The sequence below is a fragment of the Blastomyces dermatitidis genome (assembly GCF_000003525.1).
Source record: "Blastomyces dermatitidis ER-3 genomic scaffold supercont1.2, whole genome shotgun sequence".
In the NCBI taxonomy this organism is placed as follows: domain Eukaryota; kingdom Fungi; phylum Ascomycota; class Eurotiomycetes; order Onygenales; family Ajellomycetaceae; genus Blastomyces; species Blastomyces dermatitidis.
Window position 1 is genome coordinate 2282302 of NW_025544775.1, and position 20355 is coordinate 2302656.

The 20355-nt window shown below is 30.6% G+C and overlaps 2 protein-coding genes across 2 annotated transcripts; one reads left to right on the forward strand and one right to left on the reverse strand.

Annotated features, from left to right (window-relative positions):
• Nucleotides 1–265: 265 nt before the first annotated feature.
• Nucleotides 266–478, reverse strand: BDCG_01597 (uncharacterized protein; the record flags this gene model as incomplete). The annotated part of the gene is made up of 1 exon (XM_045417118.1): nt 266–478. The coding sequence occupies one exon, from the start codon at nt 476–478 to the stop codon at nt 266–268; it is 213 nt and encodes a 70-aa protein (XP_045274022.1).
• A 10518-nt stretch (nt 479–10996) lies between these two features.
• On the forward strand, nt 10997–11515 carry BDCG_16385 (uncharacterized protein; the record flags this gene model as incomplete). Its single annotated transcript, XM_045425626.1, has 1 exon — nt 10997–11515. Exon 1 carries the CDS (start codon nt 11018–11020, stop codon nt 11513–11515), a length of 498 nt encoding a protein of 165 aa, XP_045279657.1. The 5' UTR covers nt 10997–11017.
• Nucleotides 11516–20355: the final 8840 nt, after the last annotated feature.

Here is a 20355-nt window from a genome sequence, read left to right on the forward strand (position 1 = left end):
CAATTTGAAATGTGGAAAATATAGTTAATAAGTGACTTACAGATCTCTCAATATATTTCATTCTATATATAAAATTCTCTGCAAAAGTGATGTATTTTAGGGACAAAGTTAACAGTAGTGATAGGATTTTTTTGAAAAGATTCTCTCTTCTTATGACACATTTTTCTTCTCTCTTCTCATCTGTAATACTGAGTGCATGAGAGCATCATTCTTGAGAGACAATAAGAGACTTATTCTGACATTTTCTAGTGAGTAACAAACATCTTCATGATGCAGCTGCGGCCTCTGTGACTGTTAAGAAAGCCAGGTTGAAGGCAGTGATATCAATGAGCTGTGAGAGCACTGCTCTTATTGTCACATCTTCTTCTACTTCTCTTGCAGCTGTGGTGGTAGTTGCTGTGTCTTGTAATGAGATATCATCCCTTCTGCCGGCTGGTGTGTCTGTGTCCAGTCCATTCCCTGCCCCCTCTGCCGCCATTGCGACGCCGCCCCCCTCTTCAATCAACACAGTGATATATGACCCTGTGTAGTCATTCAGAGAGGACTCTGAAGAGAGCTTGATTCTGAGAACAGTGACTCTGAGAAGTTCAATCTGTAGTTTCTCTTCTATAATATATCTGAGTCTTGCTTAAGATGCTGCTGAGTTAAGTTCACAGAATCTCACAGTTTCTTTATCTTCTCTCTGTGAGAAGGCTTCAGTGCAGTCTCTGACTGATATCACTATTTATCTATGCTATGCTAAGCAGCTGAAGAAGAAGAGAATTTTATACACTTACTTCTTCTCTCACTCTTATTATTTTCATTATATCTATAATAATAACTTCTATCTCTCTGTAAGTATTATCTACTCTACAAGAAGATGTTATATCAGCTCTGATAAGAAGCTTAGATACTCAAGTAGTACAGAGTGAGAGTCTCAGAGCTTCAAGTATTAATAGATTTTATCAAGACTGAGAAGATTCTTCTTACTCATCTATAAAAGAAGATGAAAGTGTGAATCTCTGAGATGAAAAAACATCTCAGAATGACTGATCTTAAGAAGAGATTAGTTAGTACTGCTGTTGAAAGTATTATAGAGATTAATCACTGATTGAAGAGAATCTCACTTCAGTTGAAGCAGATAACTGAGATACTTTATAAGTTAATAAGTTAATACTTTCAGTATCTCTTATACTCTTCTGCAGTATACTTCTCTGCAGTGTTACAGTGCTAACTTCTCAGCAGATAAAGATATCAGTACTGAAGACTTCAATAGTGAAGAATAAGTTTAATAAGAGTATACTTATTGATGAGTAGACTCTGATTTCTCTTTTTACTTTTTCAGCAGACTGCAGCTCTATTAGAATAGCAGTGACTCACAGATTAATAATATTAATCTTTATTAATTTCAAATATTTCTTTCTTTTCTTATTAACTGCTTCAGAAATTTTACATTTGTATAGTCTTATTAAACTTCTAAAAAACCCTTTAAGAGAAAATAGAAGAAGAGTGCTATAAAGCTCATAAGATATCAGCTCATCACTGTAAGATTATCTCTAAAAAATTCTTTGAGAAAAATAAGAAGTCTTAAATAGTATTTCTTACTCAATATCTCTGATGTGTAACAGAGCAGTCTCTACTAACTGTCTTATAGCTTACAATCTCTTTCTCAGCATTTTTTAAATGCTCAAGCAGTTCTTACAAATTCTCTGATAATAAATATTCTTCTTATTTCATAAGATATTAAAGCTTGTTATAATATATTCACTTATTTAATATTTTCTTTATAAGATATTCAGTATCACTCTCAATCTTGATATTATTTAATTAAGACAGCTTCACTCTGAAGCATTACTTATAGAGCTTTAAATAGAAAATGTGAAAAATAGAATGAATTGATTTCAATTCTGTGAGTAATTTCAACTTATATATCTGCTTACTTATTACTCTTATTATCAGAAAAGATTCTAGTTATCACTCACTAAGCTTCTTATACAGTCTTATTATCTTGATATTCTTTGCTAAAAGTAGCATTTAATTCTCTATCAACAACTTCATTAGAAGATGTTTTTAATTATAGTATTTTATTTATTACTTCTAAGTATAATGAATGCTTTTCACTGTCTTCTTATGAATTTTGTTTAAAAGTTTCAATCTCACTTTTACTTCTGACACTGAGAGATACTTTATTCTCTGTATCTATCTGATATTCTGACTATCTATTTCTCTCTTTGAAATATTATCTATAATGTCACTGAGTAATAAAGAATTATATTTATAACAAGTATAGAAAGAAGATATCTTTAAGATTACATTCTTTATATTATTATATGTGAATTCAGCAGTTAGAAGATGTTTGAGTTAATTATTCTAATAATATAAATAGAACACTCAAAGATACTGTTCTAGTGTCTGATTCTAATATTCAGTCTGATCATCAGTCTGCAGATGAAATGTAGTACTGAGAAGATATTTTATTATAAAATGATAGTAAAAAGCTGATCAGTATTTACTGATGAAGAGAAATTCTTAATCTATTATTAATAATTTCAGAGCACTGTGATTATAAATAATGATATCTAAAAACAGGTTAGTCAATTCAGAGACTTTAATATTTTTATAAGTAGAGATATATCTGATTATCTTTTTAAAGTAGTTAATAATGATTAAAATTGAGTCATATTCTTTGACTCTTATTAACTTCAGTAGATCAACTATGAAATTTATTAATAGATTCTATCATAAGCTTTTTAAAATAGATAGTAATATCAACTCACTGTATTACTTATACTGCAGAATCTTTATTCTTTGATAGATATTATAAGTCTCAATATACTTTTTAATATCTGTCTGAAGCTTGTCTTAAGTATATTTATATTTTAGAAGCTTCTCAGTCTTCTCTAACTCAAAGTGTTCTGTATAAGAATCATTATAATGAATTCTCAATAACTTCTGATACACTGCTCTACTATAAGAAATGAAGACTGAATTATTCAGCAGTAGAAGTTCACATTCTTCTAGTTATTAGCAACTTAATTTCTTAGCAGCACTGCTCTGCTCAGAGTCTGTCTCTTTCAAGTTCAAATCAGATTCTTTCTTCTTCAACTTCTGAATTCAAGCTGCAGTAGAGACATCTCTCTTCTATAACTTATTAATAAATTCTAAAAGTAGTCAGATTGAAAGATTGTAGACTGTTTTATTCTTTATCAATTCAATGATTGTAAGATATAATATAAGAAGCTTATAATCTTCAGTGTTAGTTCTCTGCAGAGATCTGAGTTTTCTTTCATCTTCTATACTGAGTTATACAGCTGTCTTTTCAGTGCTGTTTTTGAGCTTCAGAGAACTTCAATTCTCTGCAGTCAGCTTCTTCTGCAGTGATGACAGAGATTCTTTTATAGAATTCTTCTCTGCATTAATAATATTATAATCAGGTTATCTAGACAGTATGTCAGCAGAGTTAAGTCAATCTGAATAATATCAGATATAGAAATTATACTTCAAAAGCAGCTTTATTCATCTGGCTTAACATTCTGTCAAGCTCTTTGTTGTTAAGAAATAACATAGATTTACATGATCAGTGAGAACTTACACTGAGTACTTACTACTCTGAAGATAATATTATCAGATCTTAAAGAATTCAATAATTACTAATATCTTCTGATTATAAGTATCATACCTTCTCTATATAAGTAATAACTTCTTGAAGAAGAAGATCACTGATCTTCATTTATAATATCTTATAGACTCTGTGAAAAAGTCTTCTCTCACAGATAATTCATTATCTGTTTTCTCAGAGATGATTATTTTCTGATTCTTTCAATATTGAAACATCTTCAGTGTTAACTGTGAAAAGATTTCACAGATCTCATTCTCAGATACATCAGTCTCACACTGACTGAGTAAGTCAGAGTTAAAGTGATTCAGTATTATAATATCTGTGAAAGCTTGTTTCAATTCTGTAAACACCTGCACAGTGTCTTGAGTGAGAATAAACAGTCTCATTTTCCTGTTATTATTATTATTATTCTTCAATTATAGATGTATGCAGTCAGAGACTATGACATCTACCTGAGAACTTTTAGTTCTCAGGGTTTTTCCTATATCTGTAAAGTTAACTATTATACATTCATCAATTTCAGATATGCAAAATCAGAAAATTCCAGCTCAGAATACAAAAACTGTTTACAAATTGCAGTGTTTTAACATCTTCTGATACTTTGAAATCATTTGACAATATCATGACAAAGGAAAAGAGAACACAGTCTTAAAGATAGACACATTAAATAGATAGACAGAAAGAAATTGAAAGAAAAAGATAAAGTAAAGAAAGACTGTAACAAAACAAATTATTAAAAGATAGTATATAGCTGTTTTAACAGACTATATCTGATTGATTTCCTTCTCTTCATATTCAGATAATTTTGAATTTAGTCATTTTCTTATAGCTGCTTGAGTTTCTGATAGAAAGTCTATTAAATATTTAATTCCTGTCTCAGTTGAGAATAAGAATCTCATATTTAATTGATTTAGATCATACTTCTCTTTTAATCTGACTCTGAGACTATTGTATAACACACAGTGTATTATAATATGCTCAGAATTCTCATTTGCATTGCAGAATGAGCATTCTATTGAGTCAAATCTATCATCAAATCTTTGTATATAAGATTTGAAATAGCCATGTCCTAGTTTCAGCTGTATTATAGATGAGAATATTTTCTTTTTACATTTAATTGAACAAGATTTTCACTTGAGTTTTGTTTCAAATCTTGAATAATGTATACTTTTCTTTTGTTTCTGCCAGCTTTCATTTCACTTGTCTAAACAAGATTCTTTTATTTTTCTCTTTATAAAAGACCAGGACACAACTTTTTGAATAGATCTGCTTAATTCTGCACTCTTTTTTGCAGCTGAATCAGTCAATTCATTGCCATGAATATTCATATGAGCAGGAACTCAGTGTAAATGAATTATCAGCTTTGATGTTCTTCTCTTTTGAATTTTCAAAACAGAGTTTAAGATCAGTTCAAGATTCATTTGATCATTATGAATCTGACTATTTCTAAGTCTTTTTAAAGCAGCTTGACTATCAGAGAATATTCATGTCTCTTTCAAACTATTTTCTCTTTTATGAGATTTTATTTCTATGAGTTTGAAAACTTTCACTATTGCAAATAGTTCAGCATCAAAGACTTCAGATTCACAGCCTAGATTTCAGAAATCTGAGATAAAATTGATATTATCTTCAGTATAAGCAATGCCTGCATCTAATCTATTCAGATTCTCATTCTTTGAGTCATCTGAATAAATCAGAATAGAGTCTTTTATATTGATTATAGAAATTCTCTTTAAATGCTGTTCATATTCTTTCTCTTTTAATAGTTCACTTATTTGTAAGTCTATAAGAGATTCAAGCTTTTCTCTTCAAAGAGATTACTTCTCATGATTCACTTTTTCAACATTTAAAGAAGAAAATTGATTTTTAATCAGTGAGTATAGTCTGTAAAGTTGAGAAGGCATTTTCTTTGAAGAATCATTTTCATTTCAATCAAGAAATCTATTCTAATCCAGTTCATTTTCAGAGTTAATTGATGAAAATGAAGATGAGACTCTTTCTCTGATTATATGATTTAAGCTCATCTTTATAACTCTCAGAGCATAGTTCATACAGGTCTTTTCAAATCTAATAGCAGAAGAAGGAATTGAAGCTTCAATTTTCATTGCTTTAATAGAAGATGATTTGAATGCTTTCAGAATTCTTCTCAAGACTCTCTTTTGCAGACTTTGAAAGAGTTCAGTGAAATTCTCTTGATTATTTCATCAAACTTAAACTTCATAATCAGCTACTGAAGTAATACAGGCTATATATAACTGTTTCATAGCCTGGAAGAATAGACCTCTCTCTGTATTTAATAGTCTGATTATGTTGTTCAATAGTCTTTCTGGCTTCACAGTTCTTTGTTGAATGTGATATTTAAAGTTCAACTTGAAGTTTAATCATACTTCTAATTATTTGATATTTACACTGGGTTTAATCTCTCTATTTAAAAGAGATAGAGACAGTTCTTTCTCATTGAATCTAGGAAAGAAATGAATTAACTCAGTTTTATTCATATCAAATTAAATTTGATTGATATCTGCTCTAACAAAGATTTTCTTTGCAGCTTCTTCAATCACTTTCAAATTCTCTTTGATAGTTTTTGAGCTGTAGACTAGATCAATATCATTCATATAACTCAGAGATCTCACTATTCTCATATTTCTATTCTTGAATAGATATGCAGTGTATATTGCAAATAAAATGAGTGAGATTAAAGATTCTTATGATACTTCTATTTTTATCTCAGTCTTATCTTATTTCATTTCATCAAAGAAAAGTTGTATAATTCTTTTAAATATAAAACAGTTAACTCATTTTATTAGAGAAAGTGGTAGTTTTAACATCTTCAATGTCTGAATTAGCTTTGACTTTGAAACATGATCAAATACTTCTTTTATATCAATAAAAACTACAGTTGAGACCAGACCTTCATACTTCGCTATTTGAATATTATGAACAACTGAGAGAACAGTGTCAATTGCAGAACACTATTTTCTATCTCTCATTTATTCACTGAATAAAAGAGAATTACTGACAGAGCTTATAAAAGATAGTTAAGTAGCTATTATCTTTTCTAAAACCTTTTCTAGACAGTTCAATAGAGATATTACTCTATATGACTTAGAAATTGAAGTTTTTCTATTAGGCTTTGTAAGAATCACTTCAGTGACTTCTCTTCAGCATTCAGAATGATATTCATTTTTCAAGAGATTGAAAAAGAGCTCAAAATATTCATTCTTTAAGTAGAAGTATATATTTTGAATAATTAAGTAATTAATTGAATCAGGTCCTGCAGCAGTCTTAACTGAACTTGAGAAAATAGCTGACTCTAATTCATCTTGAGTAAGATCAGGTCATTCCCAGTCATTTTCATCAATATAGTTAAGAAGTGATATATTCTCTTTCTCTGAATCTGAATCTGATGAGTATTGAAAGAGAGTTCTCATAAAAGCTTGACATTTTTTCTCAAAAGAGTTTGCTGTATATGATTCATTCTGAAACTCATATTTTAAGGTTGAAAGTTTTACTACACTTCTTGTTTTAGTATAGTTAAAAGCTTTAAAAACTTCCTTTTCTTGTGCTTCTTTAAGAAATTTATTTCAGCAGTCTGTTTTAGCTTTTTTAATATCTGAAAAATATTTATTTCTGACAGCTTTGAACTCTTCATCAGATATTACATTATTCTTTCAATCTCTTCTAGCAGTAGCTAATTCTTTTCTTTTAAATGAGATATTCTCATTTCATTAAGGTTTTGAATACTCAGAAGATTTTCTCTTTGAAATATTATCTCTAATACTTGTTAGAATAATAGATGTAATAAGCTTCACTCTATTCTCAAGCATTTCATTTGAGATATCTTGACCAGAATTTCAATATAGCTCATTCTGTCTTTCAGATTTTAACAGTTTTATGCTTTGTTCAACTGCTTTTCAATCAGCTTTTTCAAAGTTAAACTGATTAGAGAGAAGAGGATTTTCACTTATTTGTTTTTCACTCAGTTCAATCTCAAATTGAATAATCTCATGATCTGATTCTGATGTCTCATTTAAATTAATAAACCAGTTTACAAGTCTTCTTTTCATTAGATTTTGTGACATGAAGATTAGATCTATAATAGATTTCTGTTTCATGTCTTTTCTAAAGAATGTTTATTGATCAGACTTATTAACCAAATCTATTGAATGCTCAAAGATTCATTCAACTAGATTATCAGCTCTCACTGCTCTCTTGCATTCTGAATTTCATCAGAGATGATGTGCATTGAAATCTCCTGCAATTATAGAGTTTCTTAATGAAGTTATGTTCAGAAATTCTCTATCAATTGTTCAGATATTGTTATTTTCCTTCAATGACTTTTCATTATAGATATTTATGAGCTGTATAGTATTAAACTCATTTTCTTTATCTATAATATCACTCACCAGAATATCAGAGTCAGACATGATATTAAATCTTAGATTAAATTGATATCTTGATCTCTTTCTTTCATAGATTACTACTCTTGACTTTATCTCAGACTTTCAAGGTAAAAAGCAGTAGTAGCTTGAATGAGAAATAACATATTTTTGCTCAGCATCAAAATTCAGCTCCTGAAGTAGTATAAAATCAACTTTTTATTCAAATGCAATTTGAAGACAAGAATAAATGCAATTTAAGTTTCTATTCACATTATTTTGTATAAATGTAATTTTTGAAGAGTTTTTAAACTTTTTTTGTTGTTTTTGTTGTATATTCATACTAAAAGAGAGAAGAGTAGAATCTAATCACTATCATCAGATAGTAGATTATAACTATTCTTAAAAGTAGGAATCTCAACTGCTTGCATTATATCTAGTTTATCATCAGAGTCATTTCTCAATTCTCTAATCTTAACAGAAGTTTGAGAATTCAAATTCTGTTTACATTTAGCTGGAGAATTAGAGTTTGAAGATTTAGATAGTTAAGAGTTCCTTCTTTTTGAGCTTGTAGTTGTAAGTCTACTGACTTGACTCTTCTCTTCAGTTCTAGATTGACTTTGAGCTTCATCTTTTCTCCAGTTCTTTTGAGTTCTAGAAGCAAACATACATTCTTTTGAGCTAGATGCATGTTTTTCTTTGTAATTAGAGCACTTAAGCAGAGTATATTGACAAATTTCATCTCTTTTTAAGCATGTTTCACATTTATGCTCACCAGTTTTGTGATCTCTGGCACAGAATGCACATTTTGAGTCTCTAAAACATGAGATTGCAAAGTGTTCATATCTTTGACAGTTTGAACACTGTGTTTGAGCTTTGAGATTCATTCTTGAGTCTTTGTATTTATGAACTCTCATTTTCAAATCTGCTACTCTTACTTCAGAGATCTTTGACTGTTTGAGTATTTTTATATATACTAAAACAGAGGCATTTCTCCTGCTTTATCTGAACTCAATTGAATTTAGTCATACAGGCTTCTTTCTCAGTTGAATAGAGTTATATTCTTTCAATTCATTTTTGAGAAGTAGCATTTCTTCTTCACAGTCAAAAATTTCAACTGGAATATCATGAAGAATGAATTTATCTCACTTTTCATCTCTTTCAGATAGAATTGTTGTGTTTAACAAAGATTCTACTGCTGACTTTCAGAGATTCTCATTCTGAATAAGGAATTCAGCACTGAATTCAGGCATTGTAGTCAGAATGATGAAGTTTTCAAAGAATAATGACTCAATTGAAGCTATAACTGGTTTTTGAACTTTAATATCAGTTATCAACTGAGAAAAGAACTGCTGATTAATTTCATTTCTAATTCTGAAAATAAGATTTGAGTTTAGCTTGTTTATTTGCAGAATGTCCTGGTTTGAGACTTTGAGAATAAGTCTTCTATTTCTGAAGATTTGAAAGTTTTTCTCTTTTTGCATTTTCTTTTTCACTTTTCTATGAATAGGGGCATGAGCAGTATTCTTCTCAGTTTTCTCAGGATTTTGAGCAGGTTTTGAGATAGCAGATTTAGAGACAGCAGATTCAGCTACATGAGCATATGTTTTCTTCTGATTCAAAGAAGAAGAAGAAGTAGGAAAAGAGAATGAAGAAGAGCAAGATGAAGAGTCAGTGATTGTACTAGAAATTTTCAATGTTTTTTGAACTGTGTTTGAGATTTCAAGTTTGAACTTGATCATCTCCTGTAGTTGTCTAGTCTGAGTATGAAGAATTAATAGAACTTCTTCATTCATCTCACTCAGACACTGCTTTTCAAGAATCTTGCTTGCTTTTTCAAGTTTCTGTATTTCAAGAACTTGTTGTTTCTCTATTTCTTCTTTCTTTCTTCTCTTCAGAATTTCAATCTCAGAAATAGCATTTGAGAAAGCATCTTTTTCCATATCAACTGAGTGTATTTTTGAACTCATTGTTTTCACTCAATGAAAAGTTGGTCAGACTGTTTCAATTGAGATATTTCTAAGTCTGTTTTCAATTGAAAAGTTAGTCAGACTGTTTCAAAAGTAGAATAAAATACTTTTGTGTATAAAACACCTGATTTTTTTCACACTAGTTCAGTAACTAGATTAGATTTTTGAAGAGAATCTAATAAACTAAAATTGATTTTTGAGATAAATCAATAAAATCTTTACAATCTCTTTCTTGGGATACAGTGAGGAAAAGTATGATATCAATTGATAATAAATCAGATAATATGACTGTTTTTGAGAGAAAAACTGACAAAAAATAAATCAATTTTTTGCAGAGAAATTGATTAAAACTATTCAATTTTATTCTAAATTATTCAATTCTTCTCACACAACAAGTGTGCAACTCAAATCAGTTAATAAAGAGTGTAAAAAAGAATTAAGTATTAATGAAAGCTCTTCAGCCACTGAAAAAGTAATTCTTACTTAAAAGAATATGAAATTATAACAGAAAACAGCTCTGTTTTTAATTCTTTGTAAGAATATTGTATAAAACCCAGAGAAAAACACCTTACTTTTTCAAGAGAAGTAAAAAACTATTTCTAAGATCTTTTTTTTTTTATGCATTGACTGCTGCAGAAGAATGAGATAGAAACTGCTAAGATATACACTATTATATACTCTCTATCAAGACTTTCCCTCTTCAGAGTCTTGATATTATAGAGAATATAAGTCTGTTTCTATATGATAATATAAATATTGCAAGTGAGATGTAGAGGAACTGGTTATTTATATCTCAAAATAGAAGACTTTGTCAATGATTATATTAATATAGAGTTAATTCTCAAATTCAATAGAAATCTAGTATTGCTGTTCTCAATCTCTTGCAGAATCTATTGAATATTGAGATATTAAAACTAGATTTAATATATCTCACTGTGCAGGGATCAAAGGCTCAGTCAGACCTTGAGGTATACTGATTTTATAGTTGTTGGTGTGCTGTTGACTCGTTGTCTGTTGATTATGTGCTTGATATTATTGTCGAGGTATCGTTTTGTATTTTTCTGCCGGGGATGGGCCAGATTGGGAAGGGCGGTACGAGGGTGAGACTTGGCGTTGGTGTTTTGGAACATCAAAGATGGACAGGGTTTTCGCGGAGGTCGCTTCTCAGATATCTCCACAACTACAGATCGGGGATCTTCCAAAATCGAGAAGATTGGTGCATACGGCTAGGTCTCTTCACCTTACAATTTGTATGGCAATTTGGCCCGGGGTTGTGGTGTGGTAGGGGAGAATGGGGGATAATCCCACGCAGGAGTTCCGAACGACGTCTGGTTCACATTTGGCTGGATAACTCCACCACCACACGGGGTATGCGGTCGGCAATGGGGTCAAAATGCTCGTATGATCGAGGGCTTTTCGATGGATCTATCGGCGGGTTCTTATTCGAAAAATCGAGCGAGTTCGTGGTGGAGCGGTTTCTGATAGAAGCTTCTATGCTCATTTTCCTGTCTTTCACACTTCTGTTTAACAGATCTGTAAGAGAGATAGTAATCTGTGAATATGCATAGATGAATCATCTGTAGAAATTTGCAAATTCTAGAAATATCTGCATCTTGCAGTACATCCGCAGTACTGGTCAGTTCTCAATGATGAAGACTCAACTTCTATTCATTGAAATGCCATTCATCTCAATAATATAATCTAAGAAATCAATCTTCTACATGTAGAACAAGCATTTTTCAGTGTTTGTATAAAGTTGATACTGTCTTAAGTGACTCAATACTTCTTGAACATGAGTATCATGTTCTTTCTTCATTTTTGAGAAGATTAGAATGTCATTCAAGTATACTATACAGAAGACATTAACAAGGCCTCACAGCATCTCATTTATATAGGTCTGAAAGATGACTGAAGTGTTACAAAGATTAAAAGGTAAAACAAGATATTCAAAATTGTCATACTTAATATAAAAAGCTGTTTTTCAAACATCTGTGATTCAAAGGTTGCTTAAGCCAGCGTACGATTACAGGCGTACGCCGGCTTCTTATATAATGAATCTCATACGCTAAATTAATTAGCGGCCGCTATGGCCCCTTTACACTTGTACATGTACACTAGTAGTTCAGAAGCAGCCGCGTTATTATCTGACAGTCATACATTCTTCCAAACCACATCCTCCCCCACCAGATTCAGTCATGCTCACATGACCATATTGTACGCCCTAGCTTCATGTGAATTAGCTCACCACTAGTGTTTCACAATTATATGACCTATTTCTGATTCAGCTAGCATTCTGTGTACACTCTCACAAAGAAACTTTCATTATATTACATTACTCATTTACTAACTTTTCTCATTCTCTAATCATCTTCTTCATCATCATCATTATCAAACACTATCATCATTCAAGATTTCTGTCTCTTCTTCTGTTCAACTCTTTCTATCTGTTCATCTATCACATTGTATATGTTCCTGGCAATGACTCTCTGTTCTTATAATAAGTATCATCATAGTACTCATACCAGGCAGTTCATTAGCAGTAAGTGTAACACATTGTGAAATGTGATCAGGACTTGTTTATCTTCTAATGATCATCAGAATGTATTATTATGAATGATATATCTTCTTCATCTTCTCATACATTCTCAACTGTTTCCTTCTCAGTAGGTTTCTGATCATGTTTTTCTGATATGATTTTGCATAGACATAGATGCTGATATGTTGTTTTTATTTATATAGAATTCTCACACATTGACAGATCTGTATTCACTGATGATAGTGAACTCAATGTTGAATTATTGATCAAGAACTTGAAGAATATGATAATAAAGAAATTATCTGTGTTATGTATAACTGAGTCTTCTGTGTCTCTTCTTATCTCTTCTGTCACTTCTTCTTCTGCTGCTTCTTCTCAATCTTCTACACTTGTCTCTGTGTCTGATTCTTCTGCTCTCACTACCTCTGTTTCTGTGACTTCTACTCTCACTGCTTCTGATTTTACTGTCTCTGCTTTCATTACCAGCTCTTCCTGTTTTAAGAAGATATTGTATAGACTTAATGAATCATCTCTCTTAGTATGTACACTCTCACTCTTCTTACTGACTCTCAGAATAATTTATTGTATGAAGACTGTGTATAACATAACTATCTAAAGCTCAGTCATGAATACTGATTATTATATTTATTTTAAATATTTATAATTAGATAATTATTTATTTATATCAGAGAATCACTCTCTCTCTTAACAGTGTTGAAATTATAAGTCTTTTTTTTTTTTATCTTTTTCTTTCTAACACTGATTTTTCTATTCTTAGAAGAAATCATTATGAGTTTTACTGTATACAAAGTCATGATATTTACAGATATCAAGAAGCTTTTCATAACTGTAAAGTTTAATATCACAGAGATATTCACTCTAATGAATTTCTTCAGAATAATAGATCTGTATCAGTCTATTCTCTAATATCTGTTATCTGACTTCATGATGCAGGTAAAAGATATCTGTGTTTTCAGAAATGAAAATATAGATGTCATGCTCTTTTACATCTGTGAGTGTGAGACTTATACATCTTATCTGAGATATTGTTATGAAAATGAGCTATTTACATACTATGTTCTGCTTTCTACATTCTCTTATATCTCTCTCTCTCTTTCTAAGAAGTCTCATGTGTGTTGTAATTATATGTACAATTCTAAGATCAGTGAGTGTTCATTTAATACTTATTATCTCTACTTTTTATAATTTCATATACTAATAATAGTTCTTAGTTGCTTCAGTATCAGAGATCATTTTAATTGCAGATGATAATGCTGCTGAGACTACTTTCTTTCACTTTCAAGCTTCTCTTATTGCTTTCTCTCTCTTCTCTGCAGAGAAGATTATATGTATATTAAGTTATAAGCATTCAGCTCTAAGTGACTTCTGCTGTTATTTATCTGATTCTGCATCTTCTTCTTCTTTTACTTCTTTTATCTTCACTCTCTCTGCTCTAGCTTCTGATTCTGTGAGTCTCATACTCTTCTTCAATTTCTCTATGTATATGTATACACATTTCTATATTAGCATTTCAGTTAATCTTGTGATAAATGACATTAATATTGTACACAGAGTGATAGAGAAATCAGAGATATACACAGTATTATTATAAAAGTGACTTATAACTCTTGAATTTCTTACAGATCTTGAGTTTTGAGATTTTCTTTATTTTTGATGTTTTTCAGATGATGTGATATTGAAAATAGATTAAATATATAATGTATGAAAATAAATGAAATGTGTATGATAATATTTGTCTTTTGCAGCTGATTCTTACAGTTGATAATCAATTCATTATTTCTTTTCTTTTCTTATACTTTTTCTTTATCTGCTAGTCACTACTCTTACATGATCTCTATATAATACAGTGTTCAGTGACTAGGTTCAGCAGCTTTTATCTTTTATGACTCTGTCTTATGCATTATACTGTCTCTCTTCACTCACTTAGATTACTACAGTAAATAACTTATTAAAACTAATCTCATCTGATCTCTGAGTGTTCTCAGAAGTTAAGATGACTTAGTCTCATATATTTATAAATGTTTCAGATAGTTCATTCTCTATAATCTCTGTGATTAAACTGATGTAAACAGTTGAATTCAACTCTGAATTTCTTTTTCTTCTGTGATCTGATTCATGTGTAAGTCTGTCACTCTGAGACTGCTCTTTACTACATTACATCTGCTGTCTGTGATGTGTTATTATATAACTGACTACAGTCTCATTACTTATTGAAGTGTGATATTCACCTGATTTCTTCATTGCTTTTCATTCTTTTCTTATAATTATGAAAAGATTGAAATAAGTGAGATCATCTGATTTGTAAGTGTCTATGATTTCTCTTACTTTGTAAGACTTTTCAATTATAAGTCTCTTCTTTTTCAACACAGATGATAGTACTGTGACTAATCATAATCTGCTCAGATCTTGTATCTTTACTTTCATAAGTTATAAATTATTAATTAAGTTATGTAAGATCTGTCCCTCTGATTCTTTTAATATGTATATTTTCAGAGAATGTGATTTGAGTATTTTATATGACTTAAATCATCTAGATTGAAACTTCTCAGAACTCTCATTGTATATAAGAACTCATGTTCTTATCTTGAGACTTGATTTCTTAACTAGTGAGTCTTGTATTCTTTTTGATTGAATTGCTCAGTTCAGAAGTAACTTGTTAGCTTTTACATGTGTGTGACTGATCTCTTTCAATCTTGATTCTGTGTCTGTGACTGCTGTGTCTGCAACTGCTACTACTGCATTCATAACTGCTGTTTTCTTTCTCATCTTTTTCAAAGTATTCTCCAGGATGCATAGATGCAATTCATACAACAGATAGAATGATGAACACTTGAAGACTGCATACTGCTGAATTTGTGTGATTAATAGCATCTGACTGAGATATTCATTCTATAATCTTATAGACTTACTCACTAGATATTTCATCAGCATGTTACTCAAGATTTCATTCAAGTGTTTTATCTTCTCATTCATCTGTGAATGATATGATGTTGTTCTATAATGTCTTGTCTATAACTAGCTCATGAAATGCCTCATCACTTCTTCTATGAGATTCACACTGTTATCAGTTAGAATCTCGCGCGGCATTTCATAGTTAACATAGATCTCATTATATAGAAACTTTATCATCATCTTGTCTGTTATCTCTGAAACTGCTTTTATGACTGATCAGTCAGTAGTGTAATCAATAGCAGTGATTATTCATCAATTTTCATTTGATATCTGTAGTAATATGTCTATGAGATTCATCTCTTATTATTTAAATAGTTGTATTGTACACTTTATCTAATATTATACTTTCTTACATTCTAACCCTTTCTTAGATTCTTTCACAATCTGGTAATTCAGACACTTGTGAGTATATATCTGAATGTCCTCAGTCATACTTGATCAGTATACTCTTGATTTGAGTACATTTATAAGTTCAGAACTTTCTAAGTGACTGAATTTCTTGTGTATGTGAGTCATTAAGTTACATTAAAATAAAGATTCTAGATAGAGAGCTTCTATGTATTCTAGATCACAGTAAAGCATAATATTATTTTTCAATTTTCTCAGCTTGAAGTTTGAAAGCATCTCTTCTACTACTTTCATAAAATGCTTGTTATCTGATACTGTGCCATTCTTTAAGTAAGAGATTATGATGTTCACTCATTCTGATTCCTTGCATTCTCTCAGTGTGTTTAATATGAATGTCTCTTATACCTGATTCACAGAATTCTCACTCATGAAATTGAGTCTGTGACTGATTGTATCAGACATCACAGTGTTCAATTTCTTTCAGTATTTGATATAAAGATTATATACTTGAAACTCTGAGATTCAATGTACTAAGCATTTGAAAGATTTTATTATTAATTATAGATAGATGAGACTTTCATAATCTGTGATCACTGTTGTTGTATATCTATTGTTAATATATCTATTTCATAACATCAGTGTGTGCTTGATTGCTAGCAATTCTTTTTCATACACTGAGTAATTGAGCTCAGCATCTGATAGTTTTCTGTCATTATATGCTATCAGATGCAGCTTGTCATTCTTACTCATCTGTAAAAGAGTATCTCTGATAGCTCATTCAGATGCATCTGTCTCAATGTAGAAAGATTTATCATAATCTGATTGAATAAGCACTGAGAATATTATTACATATTCTCTCAGTGTGAGAAAAGCCTCTTCACACACAGTATTTCAGATAATTAAATGAAACTTCTTCTTTCACAGATTTGCATCTGTTTCTCTTAAGAGATCTGAGAGTGATGCAGATATTTATATAAAATCCTTGATAAATCTGCAGTAATATGAGATCAACTCAAGAAACTGTTATACATAATGTACATTTCTCAGCCGCGGTCAATTCACTATGACATTCAATTTCTCTGAAATAGAGTGTATACAGTCATCACTTACTATATATTCTATGAACTTCAACTCTTCTATTTCAAACACATACTTTGTTGATTTGACATAGAGCTTATACTCTGTCAGAGTTGTAAGCACTTTATCAAGATACTTCAGATATTCATTATATGAGTTTGAAAAGACTAGAATGTCATTGAGATATATAAGATATGAGATTTCATTCTGTTTATGAAGAATTGTATTTATCATTATTTGAAAGATAATAGATATATTTATCAGACTGAATAATATTATCAGAAATTCAAACTTTCTTTATTATATATTAAATATAATTCACAGAACTGACAGTTTATCTACACAGATCTGTCAGTATTCTGAGAGAAGATTGATCTTCAATAGATATTAGATGTTTTCAACTGTATTTAACTGTTATTGAATTCATGACAGTGAATATTCATTCTTGATTGTAAGCTTATTAAGTGCTCAGTAATTAATACACATCTGTTACTCTTCATCTATCTTTTTTATAAATAGAACTGAAAAGTCTCACATGCTTGATAAGAGTTGTATAAGATTACATTCTAGAAGGTCTGTGATCTGATACTTCTATTCTTCAAAGTGTGTTTGTGACAGAGAATATACATTCTGATTGACTGATTTTACATCTTTCATGTCAATCTCATATACAAATTCTTATTTCAGCAGTAATTCTGATGAAAGATCTGTTCAGAAGATCTTTTCATACTTCTTCAGAAGCTTCTTCATACACTTATTCTTCTATATATCTTTTATCTTGATTTTCTCTGCTTCTGAGTTCTGTATGATATACAGAAAGCTTTCAGATGAGATCTTACAAATCATTCTCTTTACTTATTAATATATAAGCAGATTTAATTCTTCTATATCAGAGATGTAAAATATCCTTCTCATATCAGTTGATAGAATTGTATGAATCATTTTCTTTCTATCAGTCAACTGTATATGACATGTATGTCATTGAATCTGTGAATTGAACCTTTGAAATCAATTAAGTCTGAGAATAAGATTGTATTTCATGTTCTACAGCTCTCACACTCAAATATAGCAAGATCATTCTTCAAAGTGCAAGGAAACTCTTACTCTTGCAGATGATATTAAATATCAGTTATCAGATAATCTTATATGTTGAGAATTCTTCACTCAGTGAACCTCTTTCAATCTTCAGATTATATGATTATTAATATATTATGTAGAAGCTTCTATGTTCACTAACACTTTTGCAGTCATCTCTCAATTCTTACTCAAGTGCTCTCTATACATTAATATTTCAGGTCTCAAGACATTGAGATGAGTGTTCACTTCATCATTCTCACTCACATCTCATTTGAAAGTCTGCTTCTTCTTTACATTCACAGAATTGAGAGAATCATCTAACACAGACATCTCTTTCACTTTGAAAACTTTTTATAGAATATCAGTGAGTGTCTCTGAGCTCACTGATTCTGCTAGTTTTTTAACTCTCTTACTTCTCTTAACTGTGTATGCTGAGTGCAATCTTTTGTATCATGATTTTGATATCTGCAGTTGAAGCAAGCTCAATGCTTATAATATCAAGATTTTCACTCAGAGAATCTCTTTTTCAGAGAATTTAATACTTTAGTAATAACATTCAGATCTAGATTCATTATATTCAGATGTATAACTTGTGTTATAGAAGTCTGATTACTTATTCTCTGCTGAGATATACTTGATTGCAGTATTTTCTGTCACAATTGACTTGCTTATTCTTATATGATGAGAATATTGTATGCTTTCTTCACTGTGTCTGACTATGAGATTAAGCATTTTCATTTCACTCTCAACTTGAGTGTAAGATCATGAATGAAGATCTATAAATAGAAAGATGTTGAAAGCTCTTCATTCAATGTGAGAGAGTATAAGCTGAAGTGTGTGAAGTATAATATAAGATTATTTACTTATCTACACTCAGTGAAGTATTTATAATGCTTATCTCATATATTCACTTTCTCAAAGTTGTACAAGATTCATTTGAAAAACTCATTTCATGTTTATGAAAATGAATATTACTCTGAGTCTATGAGATTCATCTTTTCATCAGTTATTTATAATGACTTCACTTTTCTATGTAGAAACACAGCAGATCTTAAGACTTGTTGAAATTTCATTAACTGTCTGTCTGTGAGTTTATATTTAATCTAATAATATAATTACATCTGACTTAGTCAGCTGATTACAGCATCATTTTTTCAGTTACTATTAAAGCTTGATAACTTCAGCAGATCTTCTGACTTAATATATTTCATACTCAGATTCTTCTTCTGTGCAGTGCTCTCTGATAATGTATATACTTCTGAAGAGATTGTGAATAATTGTAATAAGATCTTCAGATTCAGTGTAGTTATCTATTTATATAAACATTTGATTTCTCACTGCAGATCTAAGATCTGATTTTCTCTATTCTTATTAATAATGATAATTGCATCAGTGAAGCTCTTCATAGTGAATACTTGATCTGCAGTGAATGTCAATTGTTATTTGACTTTCATCTCAGTCTGTCACTGTGTACACAAGGCCTTGATCTTGTTTAGAATCCTTGTACACATACAGAGCTTCAATTTCAGTTCAGCAGTTTCAGCTGCTTTTCTTACTGCTTCAAGTAAACTCTCTGAGAGATTCTGTATATCTTTCAGTTCAGGTAGTAGAGAAGAGTGTTGTTTATATTAACTAGAGAAGGTATTCATTTCAGGTTTCTCATTGATTATATAATGTCTATCATTATATCACTGTGTCATTATATCAGTATATTATTCTATTGCTATATCATTATATCGCTATATTATTATATGATTTCTGTTATTATTATATGACTTCAGTGATGACCACCTCTTCTCTTTTTATTCTTCTTTTGAGTAGAGAGTAGACTTCTTTGAATCTGGTTCACTGCTCTTATTCTCTTTCTCACATCTCATCTGTTCATGTCTCATACATGGCATTCGCCTGAGTGTGAAGTTTTCCTCTAACAAGTGAAGCAGTATTAATTGAATGCTCTTCTGCTCACTGCTCTTTGTATGCTATCTTTTAAGACATTCTAGAACCACACTGACATGATAACTACAAATCACTTCATAGACAGAATTATCACACTCTGAAGAAGCCTGCACTTCTCACTAGTTTTTAGACATGCTATCAGATGTGATTCAAAGATTGCTTAAGCCAGTGTACAATTACAGGTGTACGCCGGCTTCTTATATAATGAATCTCGTATGCTAAATTAATTAGCGGCCGCTATGGCCCCTTTACACTCGTACGCGGACGCTAGTAGTTCGGAAGTGGCCGCGTTATTATCCGACGGTCGTACGTTCTTCCGAATCACACATCATCTTCATTAACTCTGATTCTATGATAGGCATTCTGTATATCAATCTTTGAGAACATCTTTGCTTCAGATAATCAATCAATCATCTTGTTAATCAACAGTAATAAATAGCA